This window comes from Cololabis saira, chromosome 14 (genome assembly GCF_033807715.1).
Source record: "Cololabis saira isolate AMF1-May2022 chromosome 14, fColSai1.1, whole genome shotgun sequence".
In the NCBI taxonomy this organism is placed as follows: domain Eukaryota; kingdom Metazoa; phylum Chordata; class Actinopteri; order Beloniformes; family Belonidae; genus Cololabis; species Cololabis saira.
The window spans coordinates 30,402,273-30,419,407 of record NC_084600.1 but is presented as its reverse complement, the minus strand read 5'-3'; the positions used below and the strand labels follow the sequence as shown (position 1 = coordinate 30,419,407).

At 44.0% G+C, this 17,135-nt stretch overlaps 1 protein-coding gene and 1 non-coding gene across 11 annotated transcripts in view; both read right to left on the bottom strand.

Annotated features, from left to right (window-relative positions):
• Window positions 1-17,135, bottom strand: part of ncam1a (neural cell adhesion molecule 1a) — a 383,668-nt gene that overhangs the window by 13,362 nt on the left and 353,171 nt on the right. For all 10 annotated transcript variants that reach the window (XM_061740349.1, XM_061740348.1, XM_061740352.1 and 7 more), the window contains 2 exons: window positions 3,727-3,934; window positions 1,503-1,619 (listed from right to left, as the gene is read on the bottom strand). In XM_061740349.1, the coding sequence (XP_061596333.1) occupies window positions 1,503-1,619; window positions 3,727-3,934 (325 nt within the window). The remainder of the gene's footprint in view (window positions 1-1,502; window positions 1,620-3,726; window positions 3,935-17,135) is intronic.
• On the bottom strand, window positions 2,630-2,702 carry trnam-cau (transfer RNA methionine (anticodon CAU)). The gene has a single exon. It is a non-coding gene; the product is annotated as a tRNA-Met (tRNA).

The window sequence follows — 17,135 nt, the reverse complement described above, 5'->3', positions numbered from 1 at the left end:
ACTGGCATCTACACACGTACGTACATTTCATGGTATCCTTGCATTATAGGAATAAAAACCCAAAATGGTCACGGAAACAACTTGAAACTGACATAAGTATTAATAAGTGAAAATTCACTAAAAATGACTAACAAAAATCAGACGTCGCTTTTGAACTGTGGTTCGAGAAAATCCTGAAAAAAACATCCAAACAAAATAAACTAAAGAAACTGGCCTGAACAAAGCAGATGGTACCCGCAGTTTGAAACTGTGTTGCACTTCAGTCCAGTGATGAGTGTCCTCTCAGAGAGACTTGTCCACCTGGAGACAGGTATTTTAGTCATCATGAACAAACATCTCCAGATGTCTCAGCTCTGAAGGGTTTCTGCTCCGGACCGCAGGTTCCAGATGTTTCCACAGATGTTCAGCAGGATGTAGATCAGGACTCTTACAAGGACACTTCAGAACAGTCCAGTGTTTGGTTCTGAGTGGTTCTTGGCTGGTTTTAGTTGTGTGTTTTGGGTCATTATCCTGTTGGAGGACCATGACCTGTGACTGAGACCAAACTTTCTGACCCGCACATTTCTGGCATTTCTGGCAGCACATTTGTCTCCAGAACTTCTTGATGAGGTTTCATTGGACCTGCACAGATTCAAGATACCTGGTACTAGACGCAGCAAAGCAGCTCCAGAACAGAATCAAGCCTCCTCCATGTTCCACAGCAGATCCAGTCTTCTTTTCTTTGGAGGACTCATTTCTACATCTGTGAAAATAGAGATGATGGGACTTGTCCAAAAACTCCAGTTTTATGCGTTTTTCTGATTAGTTTTCCAACAGCTGAGTCCTCCTCAGTGGTCCACTTTGGTTCCAACAGTGATGGACAGTGTGATCTGACACGGATGGACCTGGACCTTGAAGTTCACCTTGAACTTCTTTGGACGTTGTTCTGGAATTTTTGATTTCCGTTCATATGGTCCGTCTCTTCAGTGTGTCCTCAGTTGGCCTCTTGTGTCCACGTCCAGGGAGGTTGTCTTTAGTCCTGTGGAGCCTAAATTTGTCCGTGTGTGTAGATGCGACCCAAAAAACTTCCCGCCTTTTAAATCCTTGCCTATGTGACCCACTTGTCTTCTGGTCCCATATATCTGTCTCCCATCACCTTCCCATTTGTGGACCTTTGATACTGAAACCATTTGTGCCAATTCCTTATTTCAAGCTTTGGCCCATTCTGGACCCAAGTGGTCCATTTTTAATCCACATGGGCCTCACATGGACACCACGACTGTCTATGGTACCACGGTTGGACCTATTAGCCTTAAATGGCATGAACTACAACCGTTTATTCCCGCTTGGGTGCTGATGTCACCTGCAGATGGTGGAACAGCGTTCAGCAACAAAAGAGGTTAGAAAGAGTCACGTAAGTCAAAACAAAGCTTTTAAGCCCAAATAGGAGTTCGGTAGTCACACACATGCAGACGGGTCGTCATCAAGTGGTGCGACCCACGACGCGGCATTTCCATACTCACTCCGGTTCTGTCAGTGGAGTGGTTTCATTGGGCTCAGTGGGACCACGTCCTTCTTGGTTTGGGGTATGCTCCTCCTCCGTTCTCACCTCGACAATGGGTTCCTTGGACTCGTCTTTCCTGTTGTCAGCCAGAGGAAATGCATCATCATCATCATCATCATCATTAGTGGGCGACCGATAATCGGCCGTGGCCGATTATCGAATTCGATATTCATAATTTTATTAATAATCGGTATCGCCCCCCCCCCCCCCCCAAAAAAAAAATCGAAAATAAATAATTTCGATTTTTTTTTTTTTTTTTTTTAAAGAAAAATTAAGAAATTTACTGAAATACTGCATTTTCTTTTTGTATTAAGAATGTTCAACATGCTCAAACTTAAGTAAACTTAAGTAAATATTTGCACTTAAAAAAACAACCTGTGTAGCCATTTTCACAACCTGTACTGTTTGGTTGTTTGTCATGTGTACTAGTTAGCTTACTGTTACTACCTCCAAGTAGGCACTTGCTGTGGTTTGGGTCTGGGAATTGGGAGTATTGTGCCTGACTGTTCTAAAATTGAGGCTGTTATTCCTCTTAATTTGTTATTTTTTATAGGCAGCTTTTTTATTTTATGTAAAAGAGAAAATTCACTTAATGTTATTTTTAATAACTGAAATGCTGCTTGTTTTGTTTGATGTTCCATAATTTGCACTTTTGATGTGTGAGCCGTGCGAAGTGAATATTGCTGTCCTTCCTAATTAAAGCAATAAATTGCTCACCATTCATTTAAATGAATTCTTGTATTGAAATTTGTTTTCTCCCAAAAAGGTAAAAAAGGGTAATAATCGTATCGGCTGATATCGGCTATCGGTCTTTTTGATTTCCCCCTAATCGGTGATCGAAATAATCGAAAAAAAGGCTGATCGGTCGGACACTATCATCATCATCATCATCATCAAAAACTGCCCCCTCGCGGACCACTGATTAAAAGGAGGCTGAGCATGGAGGTACAGGGGAAGAAATCCCATCATGTGGAGCCCTTGGCATTAGCGGGGTGATGACACCCCAGCCACCCCCACCCCTTGTGGGGATGAGCAGTCTGGTATAGCCTGCCTCTGTCCCCGCTAGTGCAATGAAAGAAAAACACATGCCCCGTGTGAGGCTTGAACTCACGACCTTCAGATTATGAGACTGACGCGCTGCCTACTGCGCCAACGAGGCCATGCAGCCCCTGCACAACGCATGCAACCACAACACCTGGACATCATCAATGGCTGATGTTTGGCAGCTTACCCTCTAAAATGCCAAGGGAGCAGCAGGGTGGTACTTTATTATTATTAAGCTTTATTCTTGTTAAATAAATAACACTGAATAAAGTTACCCTCTCTGGTCAAATTATTTTCTTATCATCCTTTTTATGACAACAAAATAGGATTAAAAGAGCTGGCACTGACTTAGTCACATGCACACTTCACATGCATGAGAGCAGCGATGTAAAACAAATCGCCCAAAACATGCAGAACCATGGCTCCGGTCCTGTCAGCTGTCAGGCGCGCCATCTCGCTCGCTCAGGCCGTTATTTGATCATCGCCCACCTTCATCCAGCCGCGTGCTCCGCCAGTACGTTTCCCCCGAGGGCCCCGTCGTTACCAGCGCACGGCGCTCTGCCTGACCTGAGCTTTAAAGTGTTTGCTCACAGGCAGCGAAATGTCGAGATCTAAAGCTGCAAAATATGTCTGTGCATCTCATCTCTGCAGCTGATTGTGATTCACCCTCTGAAGGCTGTTTGTTTTGTTTCTGCTGAAATATTTATTTGCTGCGTTCACAGCTGCTGCGATGAGAAATAGTTCAACATATTGAACAGAATTTTTGATCAAAACAAAGGCTAATACACATTTCAGGCTTATTAGACATTTACAGGAGTGATCATCTCAGAATACTTTAGTGCTGTTTTTCTGTTGTGATGAACATAAACAAAGCTGAACTTAGTTCATCATAGTAGAAGGAAAAAGCTGCAAATGTGGTTCCTGGTGGATTTAGTCTGGTTTAACTCAGACCTGCAGTCCCATTACTGACCACTAGGATCCGAGGAGTAATCTAATACAACTATTTCTTTTACTTGGTATTGATCAGAACAATCTTTGAATGAGTTGAATTATATTTGTTTGTCCTAATTTGGTGCTTTATGAATAAAACTGAATTTAACTGAACTTTGTCGTGGATGTGAAGGTAACGTGACGCTTACGTGAACGCCGCTTTGCCCTCCTCCATGTCCTTGCTCTTGGCGCCGGGGCCAGCCTTCCCGCAGAAGTTGACGGCGATGCACATGAGGAGGCCACACTTGTTCAGGAAGTAGCAGGTGACGTCCACGCCGACCAGCAGCAGGAAGAAGATGACGATGAGAATGCCCACGATGGCGCCGGTGCCCAGTCCTGAACCCCTGTTCAGCTTATCTGGTGGGGCGAGGACAGAGAGAGAGAGGATACGCACGCCACACAGGCAGAAAAGGAGAAAAAAGGGGTTAACGTGGAGGAGAGGGGGCAGGAGGAGAGTTAGAAAGAGAGAGGGAGGAGAGAGAGACGATGAGGGTTGCAGTCAGGCTTCACAATGCTGTCAAAAGTACTTTCATGAGGAACAAAGCCAGAGGGACCTGACAGGTCTCCGTCAAAGGCATCGACTCGCTTCAGATGTTCAGTTTCACATTAACTGACAGAGTTTTAAAAGTTTTAAAAACTAAAAACACCAACAATCAGCCCGAGAAAATGAGTGGTGGAAAGGAACCAACTACTGTAACTCAGATCATGGACTTTTAAGCGGCTCGATCCCTCCATCATGCCGCACTGATCGGTTAAATGATTCCTGGGACGAAGATCTTACACACGGATCTTAATTAGTTAATTCATTCTGGCGACATTAGTGGCAACCTTAATTATTCTCTGATGTTAATTATCAGTTTCTCTTTCATCTAAAGGAATATTTGTTGGGATCTGGTTCCAGTCAGTCCCTCTTTCTCTCCATGGGTCTTTAGAGGAGCTCCTTGGCTGCTTGGGGTTTGCAAAGCCGTGTCATGTGTGGCGGAATGAGAAAAACGTAAATAAAGTAACGAAAGAGAAAACGACTGAATGTTAGGGAAAGATACCAAAGTGTAACCAAGAGTAACGCTGAAACCCAGCAGTGCCACGTTGACACTTTGCCAGGCGGTGCTTCGTCGTACCATAAACAACCAATCGCATTTCATTGTCCTTCACTCCACAAATGAGCTGCGTGCTTTGAGAGGCAGTGGCAAGAACTTCCTACTTGATTGGCTGATGTGTGCATCGAAGGTTGAACATTTCCCGCCATGACAGACGGAATCAGAACTTGGCCTGGCAACACCCTTCAAAGCGAACAGGCGCGATGCACGGGACAAGTGGCGCGCCGTAAACCTTGGACAACATCGTAACTGTAAATTCTGACATGATGCAGTTATTAACGTCAGGGTTCAACACAGATGCTGCCATGTGACTTCATGTGCATTAATGGTTTGCAATAAAAAAAAAGGAACTAATATTTTACACCGGACAAGTTCTTATTCATCGGCCAACTGAGTCTTTACAATTCTTACCACAGAATGAAAAAAGTTGCCAAACTCACAACATTTATGACTTTTTTTTCTTGTTTCTACAGGTTCGTTTTAAGTTTTTTTGCTGATTTGTCTCTGAGAATGTGAAGGTTAAAAACAGCTACCTTGGAAATCGTTCATCTTGACATTTGCAGTTACATTTTGAGGGAAAAGCATGAAAACAGGACATTTTATTGCACGGATAAACGAATAAAGAGAAAAACACATGTAATACAAGGTTTGACGCTCAAGGCCATTCAGACGGAGCAGAGTTAAACTGCAGTTGAAATATTCTCTTTTGATATTTAATTTATTTTCAAGTAAAAAAGTGATTTTAAGAGGAGGTAAACAAATCCTTGTGTCCTGCAGACCTCAGTCGGGTCCTCGGTTTCTTCTGCGTGGTGGGTGTGGATTTGAGCTAAAAAACAGATACGTTTATGCTTTTAGAGCCCCTAGAGTTCATTACAGGAACTGCAGGTTCCTGTAATGAACTGTTCCATTGTGGCCTGAATAAATCACCTGTTGCACCTCAAAATATTGGCTCATGACAATAGATATGAGTATACCACATGTGGTATAAAAAAGACTTTTAAACACGTTACAGGCTACAGTGGTGAAATATGTCATCGCTAGGTCAAGTTAAAAGCGTGCACTTACATTGACACAGCTCAGTTAACTCACTTACCCAACACAGATGTGTAATCAACATAACACATGAAGAAGTTAAAGGTCAAGCGCGACTGCACAGTCCTGCCACCACGTCATGGCAGCCGTCAGGCATCATAATCACTGTTTGAAGTCATGTAATCAGTTGAGAGGAGCAGAAAAAGTCCTTCGCTAGATCTCAGTGTCTGCTGGGAGTTAAAATCCATGACATTTGCATTCCATTTGCATAAAATTGAACCTTTCAACGTACATTGCATCTCTGGTTGCCTGCTTGAGTCTTTGAAAAATCTAATGAGGCCTTTATTTACTTCTCAGAGCATCCTCCTTGATGCTGCCCATTAAACAAGAGGGGACGAAGTTAAGGTTTCCCGATGAGTCTTGAAGTGTCAGCGAGGCTCAACTACATGTGCAGGCTGCAGTTAGGTACCCATTGCTCTAGCCTTCTCTTTAGTGGGAAATTATGGCAGAAATCACCTGATGCTGGCAGGCTTTAGCATCAGGGTAGTGCAGGAGAATTCAGCCGCGTGTTAACATCGGTCTGATACCGTGCATAACTACTCGTACTCGTAAAATTGCCACCGATACCACTTTACGCCACATTTCCAGCGCCCGACGCTTGGACGGGGATTCGCGCTGAGCTCTTCCCTCTTCGCTCGCCGCTACTGGGGGAATCCTTGTTAGTTTATTTTGCTCCGCTTAGTAATATGCTTAAATTCAGCGGGTTGTCTCGTCTGATCTGAAGTTGTAGGCGAAAAAGAGGTGAGCGCAGAAAGAGAGAGCGCGGAGCAGAGGGGGGAGGTGACCCGGAGGCCACCCCCTCTCTTTCCCGTCTCCCCCCTGGCTCGGAGCTCTCGTGTGCAGGCCAGGCGCACCGACGTGTCGAGGTGACGAGCCGGAGCTCCGGGGGGGTGCGGTCCGCGCGCAGACCTGAGTCCACCGGCAGCCGCGCCCCACGCAAGCGGGGGCTCGACGGAGACGGCACTCCCGTCCGTTCGCCTCTCATCTCCGCAGCCGGGGTGAGAGCGCTGTTTGGGGGTGTGGTTTCTGCGAGGGTGCGGAGGCCCCGGGCGGGCCCGCATGTCGCAACCGGGCGTCCCGACAGTCTGCGCTTGGGGGCACAACTTTATGTGTAATGGTGTAAGTACTCGGTATCGGTATCGGTGAGTACTGAAATGCAAGTACTCGTACACTACTCGTTTTGGAAAAAAGTGGTATCAGTACATCCCTATCAAAATGGCATAAAAACACAAGAACTATGCTTTTGGAACGACCTGGTCAAGGTCCAGACTTCAACATGATTGAAATGCTGTCCCACAGGACGCCGCTCCTCCACCAGTCCACACCGATCGTGGAGGTATTCAACATTAACCACATCAATCACACGTAGCATTTAAACGGCACGGCTAATATCGTTACACATGTGAACAAGGTACATTATAGACTTTACAAGGAGCCCGCCGTGAAAAACACCTCCAGCTAAGTGAAATGTCTGCCTGAGGCACTGAAGACCTGCCACCGTTCATCAGGTCTGTTCACGATCAATGGCTCATCAAACTGTCCCGGAGAGAAGAAGCACTCCTCTGCTCAGTGGATGTTCTTTAAAGTTAAGTCAACTGTTTATATCTCCTCTTCTCTAATGGGGCGAACGGTGAACGGGGAGCATTTCTGAGCAAGGGGGTCGGCGGTCCTGGACCAACCCATATCCTCCTAGAAATATGGTCTTACGGGGAGGATGGAATTTTTTTGTTTTTGTGCTAGTGAACACTAAAATAATAATAATTTCATGAAATACTCAAAAAAGCACAGTTGCTAAAGTCGTAGTTTGGATAGGCCCCTCCACTAAAGCTTCAAACCCGCCTTCAGCTGTTATATACCCAGTTTCCAGGCCGTCTGGTCGTCATTTGTGCAGAACCGATTACACACCTAATAAAGGTTCTGGCGGAGCAGACATACAACAGATCAACCCTGCCCACGCATCTATCCTCGCACAGCGGTGGGCGGTGGTGGGAATTCATTTCAAAAACAAACATCCTCCAGTTGTGTCTGTTGCTGTGCCATGTGACCGGCTGTAAACAACAGGAGCAGAGTGAGCAGGTAGCAGTGGGAGGGGCACGACCAACTGGGTGCTCACCAGCCGACAAAGAAAGTAGAGGACTTAAGGCTGAGTTATGGTTCTGCGTCAAAACGACGCCGTCGCCGACGCCGACGCTGACGCGTACCTCCCAAAAATTGTAACTACGCGTCGAGGCGACGCAGACCAAACGCAGACCAAACGCAAACGAGAGGGCTGTGATTGGTTTGCTTGGTAGCAACGCATTTCCGGTTTCCGATTTGAAGCAGTCGTGAACTTTCCGCGCTCTTTTCTTCGTGTATGTGTGACTTTTTTTTGTTTTGTTTTCAGGAAAAGATTGCGAACTAGCGGTCGCGGGGGGTACTGCACCGCGGCGAAATGGAGTGACGGAGAAGTCCGAAGGGTTCACGACGGCGTTACGGTGACGGCTTAGGCACAGCGTCGATTTGACGCAGAACCATAATTCAGGCTTTAAGCTGCATGATCCAGAGTTTTGGATCAAAGTTGCAAAATATGGGACCTTTAACTTTGGCAGTATACAAAAAGTGTAACAAAATGTTAGTACATCGTCGTCCGGCTGTGGCCACATTGTCAGAAGTGTGTGTACGAGTTGACCTCTCATGTCAGACAACTGTTGATAGAAACGACAGTAGGAGCGTTACTGGGCCGACACTTGTTCAAGGAATCGGTTCTATGAAAGCAAAAGCCATGAACTCTCACAGTAGCTTGTGTCACATGCTGCCCCCACTTGGTCTGGAGTGGTATCCTTACAAAGAGCGCCTGGTGGTGAAGTACAGATCTGCATGTGAGTGTGGGCCAGTCGACAAAAGAAAAACGATGAAAAACCTCACAAATTAAGCCTAAAAGAAAACTCATGTGGGCAATACTAATTACCTCCTTGGAGCTTCCACAGGACTTCAGAGGGTTAGTTGCACCGGGCGCTTCTAACGACAATGTGATCATCAGCATGTGTGCAGACCTCTATAAGAGCAGACATGCTGGTCTGGAGCATTCAGGTGTGTGTTGACACGATGCCAAAAAGGAAAGAAACGAGCAAATGTCTTAGAGAAGCTGTCGTTTTTGTACCACAACCTGGAAAGGGTTAGAGGTAGAAAACATCCAAGACAGCCGTCAATCTTCCCAGCAGTGGACATCCAAGCATATTTGCTCCCAGGTCCGATCGTACAAACAATTAAAGTCCACGACAACCGGATCTGAAGAAGACTGGACTGCGTGGAAGGGTTTCCAGCGGGCATGACTGAGGTGCGCCAAACTATATCTGAGCAAACCAGGAAACTTCTGGAACCACGTGGTCGTCCTGTGGACGGATGAGACAGGGTGGGGTTGTTTGGTCTTAATGTCCAAAAGAAAACCAAACAGCATTTCAGCAGAAACACCTCATATTCATTGTGAAGTACGGTGGTGGAGGTATCATGATTTGGGTTGTTTTGCATCTTCAAGATCGTAAACTAGGTCATGTAACAGGACAATGGTCCGCAGCACAGCTGCAAATCTGCATCGGAAGGTAATGAACCATGGTCAGACTTAGTATTGTTTTATTTTCGCCTTTTAGATTTATTTTGATTGAATAAAAAATATCATGGTGTAAAAAGCCATACGTTGTTCGTCACATTTGGCCAATACTGAGACCCCGGACATGACCCGAGCAGAGCCGTCGTCATGTCCGAGGTCCTGGTTCATCAGTTAAATAATCATGTGTCTCTGGAGTCAGTCCACTGTGTGGCACTGCAGCACAATTAACTCTCCAAACCTGCAGAAGCTTTTCATGGAGGGAAAACTAGTAATGATTTGATTTATACACAGACATTTGGGTGTTCAAAGAGCTCGTTTTTAATCAGCTTTACTTGAACAGTCATATTTCATGCAGTTTTTATCCTTATGTCTATTGATCGAGTGCCACAGTGGATTAGTTTGACTTTTGCGAGTCAAAATGTTCTATTTTCTATATGCTCCTTGGTCCCCCTACTCCCTGCTCACTCTGCTGTCACTGGTTACCTTCATAAACCAATAGGAGACCTTGCAGCCAGTCACGTGACATGACGACAGCAACGTTTGTTTTTGAACTGGGGTCAGCGGGAGGGGGCGGGGCTGACAGGATTTAATTGTGCTGCAGTTTAGGGATTGAAGCTGATGTTCGCAGAAGGTTATAAAAATAAATTGGTCCTTCATCTCTTAAAGCTGCATTTATGACGGTTTGGGAGAAATCTGAACCTTTAAAAGTCAAGAAAAGCAGATAACATAATAAACTTTCGTTCATCTTCAAATGTTTGAAGAAATTCTGCGACTGCATTTTAATTGTCAACAAGCCGACATTACTCTCCTTCTTTATCTTCAGGGTTTTGTTTCTTCTCCATAAAAACATTCAGTGGGTTCAAGCATTTAGTTGTGTCACTTTCCAACAGCTTTCACATTCAAGTTCCCTGTCTTTCCTCGCTTATTTCACCACCCATGCTGGCCTTTTTAAAATGTTTTTATTCCCACACCACGGCATGAAGTACGAGCAACTTGTGATCCTGTGACAGTTTCAAAGGGAGCAGTTGCTTCCGGCTGGACTTTAATAACGTTCAGAGTCTTCCTTTGACGACTGAAGCAGCTCCGTAAGCAGTCGCTGAAAATCACTGCAGACGCTCCTGACTTCCACTCCGGCGGCTGGAGGAACATTTCTATTATTCAGAACAAATACAACTTACTGGCGGATCTTGTTTGATCTTCATGTCAAACTCACGCTTCCCTCAGCAGAAACATTCACTTTAATCCTGTTCAGCTTTGGAAATATTATGGGCTTGGCAAAGTGATGTCAAAGTTAACGCCTTAATAAAGCAAATTCTGTTCAAGGTTTCTTTTTTGTAGAAATGCGAGATTAACGCATGCACATTTTTCTAAACATGACGTTTAATATATATAGTTTGAACTCCCACTGCTTCTATCCCTGCATGGAATCAGCCTAAGGGCAGGGTTAAGCCAAGGTCAAAAACAAACATCCTCCAGTCATCTCTGTGTCACATGACTGGCAGTAAGGTCTCTGATTGGTTTAGGGAGGTAACCAGTGACAGCAGAGTGAGCGGGGAGCAGTGGGACTGAGGAGCGCATAGACAACAGAGGACTTAGGGCCAAATCCACAAAGAACAGATTGCGGCCGCAAACAGCGCTGTGAATTGCGACGCATTTGTGCCCGCATTTTGCCCCGCTTTAAGGTCCTATTCACAAAAGATTTTGCACTAATGATATACCGGCGCAGACACGCCCATAAGGTTTTGGAGCTGAGTGCAATTTGCACTTGTCTGAGTCGAGCGGAGCTGTTTCCAGTGTTCTCCATATTTCAGCACACAGATTGGTCCATAATGAAAACTGCAGAAATAAAAAATAAAGCGAGTGAAAATAAAACGCCGTGAGGCGCAAGGGCGCAATTTCCACTGGGAACAGGGGGGACATGCCCCCCCCCACTTTTCAAACTCATGCTTTTGTCTCTCTCACGCTTCGAAAAGACGGTATTTGCTCCACTATTTTTGCGTGTGGCAAATAGCGCTGGCCTTTGTGAATTAGACATTTTTTGCAATGAGGCTTATTTGCATAGAAAAGGGGCAATTTTGCGCCGAATGTATGAATATTACCTAATTTACATGCATGCAAATGGCACAGGTGCACCATGACGCTATTTGCTTGGCAGCGCAGTTTGTGTTGCAATTCGCCCTTTGCGGGTGCTTTGTGAATTAGAACGCTCTCTTTTTGTCTCATTTGCACCGGTTTAGCGGCCGCAAAAGCCGCGCAATCCTTTTGTGGATTTACCCCTTAATCTGCAGAACATCAAAAGGCATTTTTAAAGTAGACGCTGTTACCCATCACTGGATAAAGAAGGCGTGTTTGACGTGTTCTGGTCAGCGTAAAGAGAGTTTATATCAAGCAAGACATTTATTTCTAATATGATTGATTGACAGCGGGCTCAGCCAATGGCTAGCCGCCATCACTTCCTCATCCGTAATCACCATGTTACTGCGCTTAGCGAAGCAACCATCCATTTGTATAAACGCAGCGCCGGCTTAACGCGGCGGTCAACCCATGGTAAACGGTTCATCCTGCTGTAAACGTCTGACGGCAGCTCTGGAGGTATTGGGCAGTAGGGATGGGCGGTATGGACTAAAAAAATGATCACGATAATTTCTGGCATTTATCCTGATAACGATAAAAATGACGATTAAAAAAAATACCAATTCAACTCCACCTTTTTAACTATAAATCTATCACAACATTCAGTCTTTGGAGCCCCCAAATCACTGCTATAGAAGAATACTAAATGCTACTAAACTACACCAATTAAATTGAATTGATAAAAAACAATTAAATGAGTCCACCTGTACTGCAAAACTGGAATGACTCAGATCTGCCATGTTTGTTACACAAACACGTATCGACGGGAATTTATCTTTCTTTCTTTCTTTCTTTCTTTCTTTCTTTCTTTCTTTCTTTCTTTCTTTCTTTCTTTCTTTCTTTCTTTCTTTCTTTCTTTCTTTCTTTCTTTCTTTCTTTCTTTCTTTCTTTTCTTTCTTTCTTTCTTTCTTTCTTTCTTTCTTTCTTGCTCATATCCTTCCTTCCTTCCTTCCTCCCTCCCTCCTCCCTCCCTCCCTCCCTCCCTCCCTCCCTCCCTCCCTCCCTCCCTCCCTCCCTCCCTCCCTCCCTCCCTTCCTTCCTTCCTTCCTTCCTTCCTTCCTTCCTTCCTTCCTTCCTTCCTTCCTTCCTTCCTTCCTTCCTTCCTTCCTTCCTTCCTTCCTTCCTTCCTTCCTTCCTTCCTTCCTTCCTTCCTTCCTTCCTTCCTTCCTTCCTTCCTTCCTTCCTTCCTTCCTTCCTTCACGTACGTTGTGCGTGGATTTAACGTAGAACCATAAATCAGTTTTACACAAAAACATCATCAACGGGAATTTATCGTTTTTACCGTGACAAATTCTTATCGTGGGGAATTTTTTTGACGGTTTATCGTGAACGGTAAAATATCGCCCATTCCTATTGGGCAGGGTTTGGCCGAAGGAGCTGGGAGCAAAACTAACTGATTGACATACAGTGGGCATGGTCCGATCGGCTTCCAAGCAGCATGGCTGCGTCGCGCACAAAGAAAAACGAGCTTCAAAGCCGGTCTTCAGAAACCAACAAATCACGTGACCAAATGTTTCATCCACTGTTTTATGAAGTCTATGGTTGTAAAAGACTGTAAACTACAAGCAGGACGCTTTGGTCATGTGACACACTGGTCGGTTCTGAAGTTTCTTTTCCCCATCGACTATTAAACAAAAAAAAAGTACATACACTTTTTCCTCGTACATGTTGCTCTGGAGAACGATGGGTACACGCCACCGTACATCAATCAAGATCAACTGTCGCTCAAAAAGGACACGCCTCTTATTATAAACACATTTATTTCTGTATATTTATTCATCTGATGTGTTTAAAAGAAAATTCACCCCCCTCAGAGTTGTCATGGATGTGAATTTAAACATTACAAACTAAAGCGTTTTATTGAAAAATATGCAAATATGTTTATTTAAACTGATTAAAATCAGAAGATGTTGAATCTGTGTCAGAATTACTCCGATTAACATCAGTTGTTGCTTGTTGGACTAAAGTTTGTCCTCTCTAGACTTCCAGGACAACAACCATCTCTTTAAAGCAAAGACAACTGTCTACCCTTGTATTGATAATTATCTTTTCAAGGTAAACAGAACACTGAAAAAATTATTTGTATGATAATTGTGAGTTAACTTTGAAAATCTTTGGAATAATTGCGATTAAAAACTGCAATTGCTTGACAACCCTGTTTTTTTTCCTTGTATTTAGCTGATCCAGATATTTCGATGAGGAAAATTCTACATGAGAGCAGCTTCATTTAGAAAAAAATATGACTTCTACCGTTAACTTTTTTTTCATTGGGCGTCTAGTTCAGGATTCAAGCTGCGGATATCTGGATCGTCCTTTAACATGGGAAACAACAATCGGGACTCAAACCAGAAGTTCTGGGTACTCGAGAAGGTGAACAGCAAGAGGAACAAGGAACTGCAGGGGAATTTAAGATCGGATTTTAAGAACTAAAGTTGGGATTTACTTTAACTGCTGTGCTCGTGAAAAACTGATAGGGAATACAAATCTCAGTTTAAATACCAATCCAGGGGTGGTGTGGGGAAACAATAATCATAGCAGACATATGCGCTTGTTTGAACTTTTCCTCCGTCTCCTCGTTCCGGCTTGGAGAGACGGGCCATTACCACATTTCAGTCATTTCTAGCCTTCAGGGGTTTAAGGTTGAAATAACCAAGTTAGATGATGCTTTTACGTTCTTAGTTGCGAGGTGAGAGCATCTAAGTGGTCCATCAAGAGTCATAAACCAAATGGAAAAACCTCATTCAATTGCTCATTTGAAGCAGAAGTGCTCTTTTCGACACATAAATACCTCTTCAAGTGAAAACCTCTGAGATTGGCTTTCAAATACGACGCTCACTTCACATACGAGCACTCCACAAGGACATGTTTGACAGGCTGCTGAGAGAAATAGAGAAAATCCTCTTTTAGTATAACAGCAACAGGCTTCTTAATTTTGCTTATTTCAAAACCATATCAGCGAGAAGGTGTCCTAAATGCTTCAGGAGGGTTTGTTTTCCTACCCGACTCTTTAACGGTCAACATCATTCCATCTCCATGATACTATGGAGCCAAATCAAGGCCAAAAGTTTTGCTAATTTGAAAATAAAATTTGAACCTGAAAATTCTTTTTTACAGTTTCAATTTTATTTTTTTCAGTATCAGATCTTTTTTTCAGTTTCAAATCTTTTTATTTCAGTTTCACTTCTTTTTTTCACTTTCAAATCTTTTTTTTTCAGTTTCACGTCTTTTTTTTTTCAGTTTCACTTCTTTTTTTTCAGATCTGATACTGAAAAAAATAAATTGAAACTGTAAAAAAGAATTTTCAGGTTCAAATTTTATTTTCAAATTAGCAAAACTTTTGGCCTTGATTTGGCTCCATATGATACATGCTATGCTACCATAACCAGAACAATTTAACAGATTTGTCACCTACAATGCAGACTGTACGACTCACATCAGTGATCACCCTGGAGACTACAGTAGAACTGCACCTGTGAAGTCACCCAAAGGTCTCTGGAGACATGGTGGCTTGTTTAAAGCTGCCAACAAGTGGAGGTCCAGGTTAAGTATCAATCTGAAAAGCTGCAGGTTAACCTGGAGGATGGCGGGGCTGGAGAGTCGGCTGTTCCAGCTGTTTTTAGGACAGGTGAGCAAATGAGCCAGATAGCAGCCTTCATCCATGGATGAATGTCTATGGATGTAGCTAGTAATTACTAGTAAATAATAGTAATTACTGAAATGTTTTATCATCTCTCATGACATGAAATGATTTGATCGTAAATGCAAGTGATTCAAGTCTTGATGTATCCCATCATCCATTCTGACTTTACGGGTTACCAGTGAGTCGTAGAAAAGAGTGCAGAACAAACGTCAAAACAAGTGGAAACTGCTGGTGTCTTTGAATAACCTTCACGCTCACTGCAATATTTCAAGACTACAGCTGTGCGGTTACCATAAACACACCCTTCCTCAATGAGATGACGCTCCCAGAAAACAGATGTCTAAAATGAAGCAGGTTGTGTATAAAAAGGGCCGTTTGTGGAGCTCCAAGGCCATGCAAGTTGTGTCCACTTTCTTTTCCTGCAGGTTATTTTTCACAGACTCCACCATAATAGTGACGGATCATACAGTAGTTCAGGGATCGCAGGTTTTAAAAGCTCTGGAAAACATTGAAAACCAGTGTTGTCTGGCATCAGTTTAAAATAATAATGATAAAAATATCTGAGCCAATATCAAAGACTTTATGCTTTTTGATCTGGAGGTTTCTGTAGCATCTGACAGAAATCTGATTTCACTTTAAATTTTCCTCCTTATTTCATCAACCTATTTTCTTTTTCCCGGCATGTCAAGAATGACTTTTTTGTCATTGCAGCTGTCATCTGTAAACCCCCCCCCCCCCCCCCCCCCCCGACACACACACACACACACACACACACACACACACACACACACACACACACACACACACACACACACACACACACACACACACACACACACACACACACACACACACACACACACACACACACACACACACACTTGTTTCTTGCTCTTAGTGTCTTTATACACGAGCTGCTTCAATAAAGGATGCTGCGAGCAAACTTCCAGCGAGAAGAATGAGTGTTTGCTTGCTGGCAGGACAACAAAGTCCACGAAGGAGGAGTGAGAAGGTGCTGAATCGCTTCCTGGACCCGTCGTCCTTTGAAACTGGCGTTTGTCCTGCAGACAGACGCTGAAACATTAGAAGCTTGGCTTCCATGAAGCTAAAGAACAGGAACAAACAAGGTTCACTTCAATCGTCTGGCTCCGCGAGTCAATTTCCAATCATCCTCCCTGCGTACTTATAACCTCTTGGTCCGTCGAGCTTGATTTCACATCCAAGTCAACTGCAGGACGGAGAAACTTTCACGAACCTCGCCGGGTATAATTATTTCAAGAAATATGTTTTTTTTTGAGTGACAGCAGTCTTAATGGCCAGCTGTCACCACTCCCGCTACTTTAATAGTGAATTGTTTACAGGCGCTGTGAGCGGCGCTTAATAGAGACGATAGAAGAAGTCAGAGCACCGGGGGCATGAAACATAGTATTCACTCGCACAAATATCTTTTATTTCAAACTGGAACGACTGTTCGTACCGTCAACTGTGACTAACGCCCCCTCCCATCCCATTTATCCCTGAGCCTCTCCCTCTTCAGCAATTTGGCGAAACCCAGCGGTTGTCCGGGCCTGTTAGCATGTTAGCATGCGGCTAATCAGCTGCTACTTCACGCAGCAGCTGGAGCAGCTGGTTGAGGATCGTCTCAAACTGACTCCATTACACCTGTAGGTGATATCAGAGGGGGGTTGTCCAGTTGTTGATGTACAGTCTGACAAGTAAATGGTCTGAAAGGAAGTCAGACACATGAATGAACAAAAAACCCACAAAAATTCATTCCAGTTTCTGATCAGAGTTCATGTCAGAAGTTGAAAAGCTGATTTTATTTGGCAGCAGGATTCTTCCTGTACGTACAACTCCAGAAGAAACAAGAAATGTGGGATATAAGCCTCGTGACTTCACAAATCCTGCTGCTCAGGTGGGACTTGCAAGCGCTCCGCTTTTGAAACGTCTTCAGGACTAGCGGACGAAGTAAAACCTCAGAAAAACCGAACTGCGGTGCGTCCAGGTCCA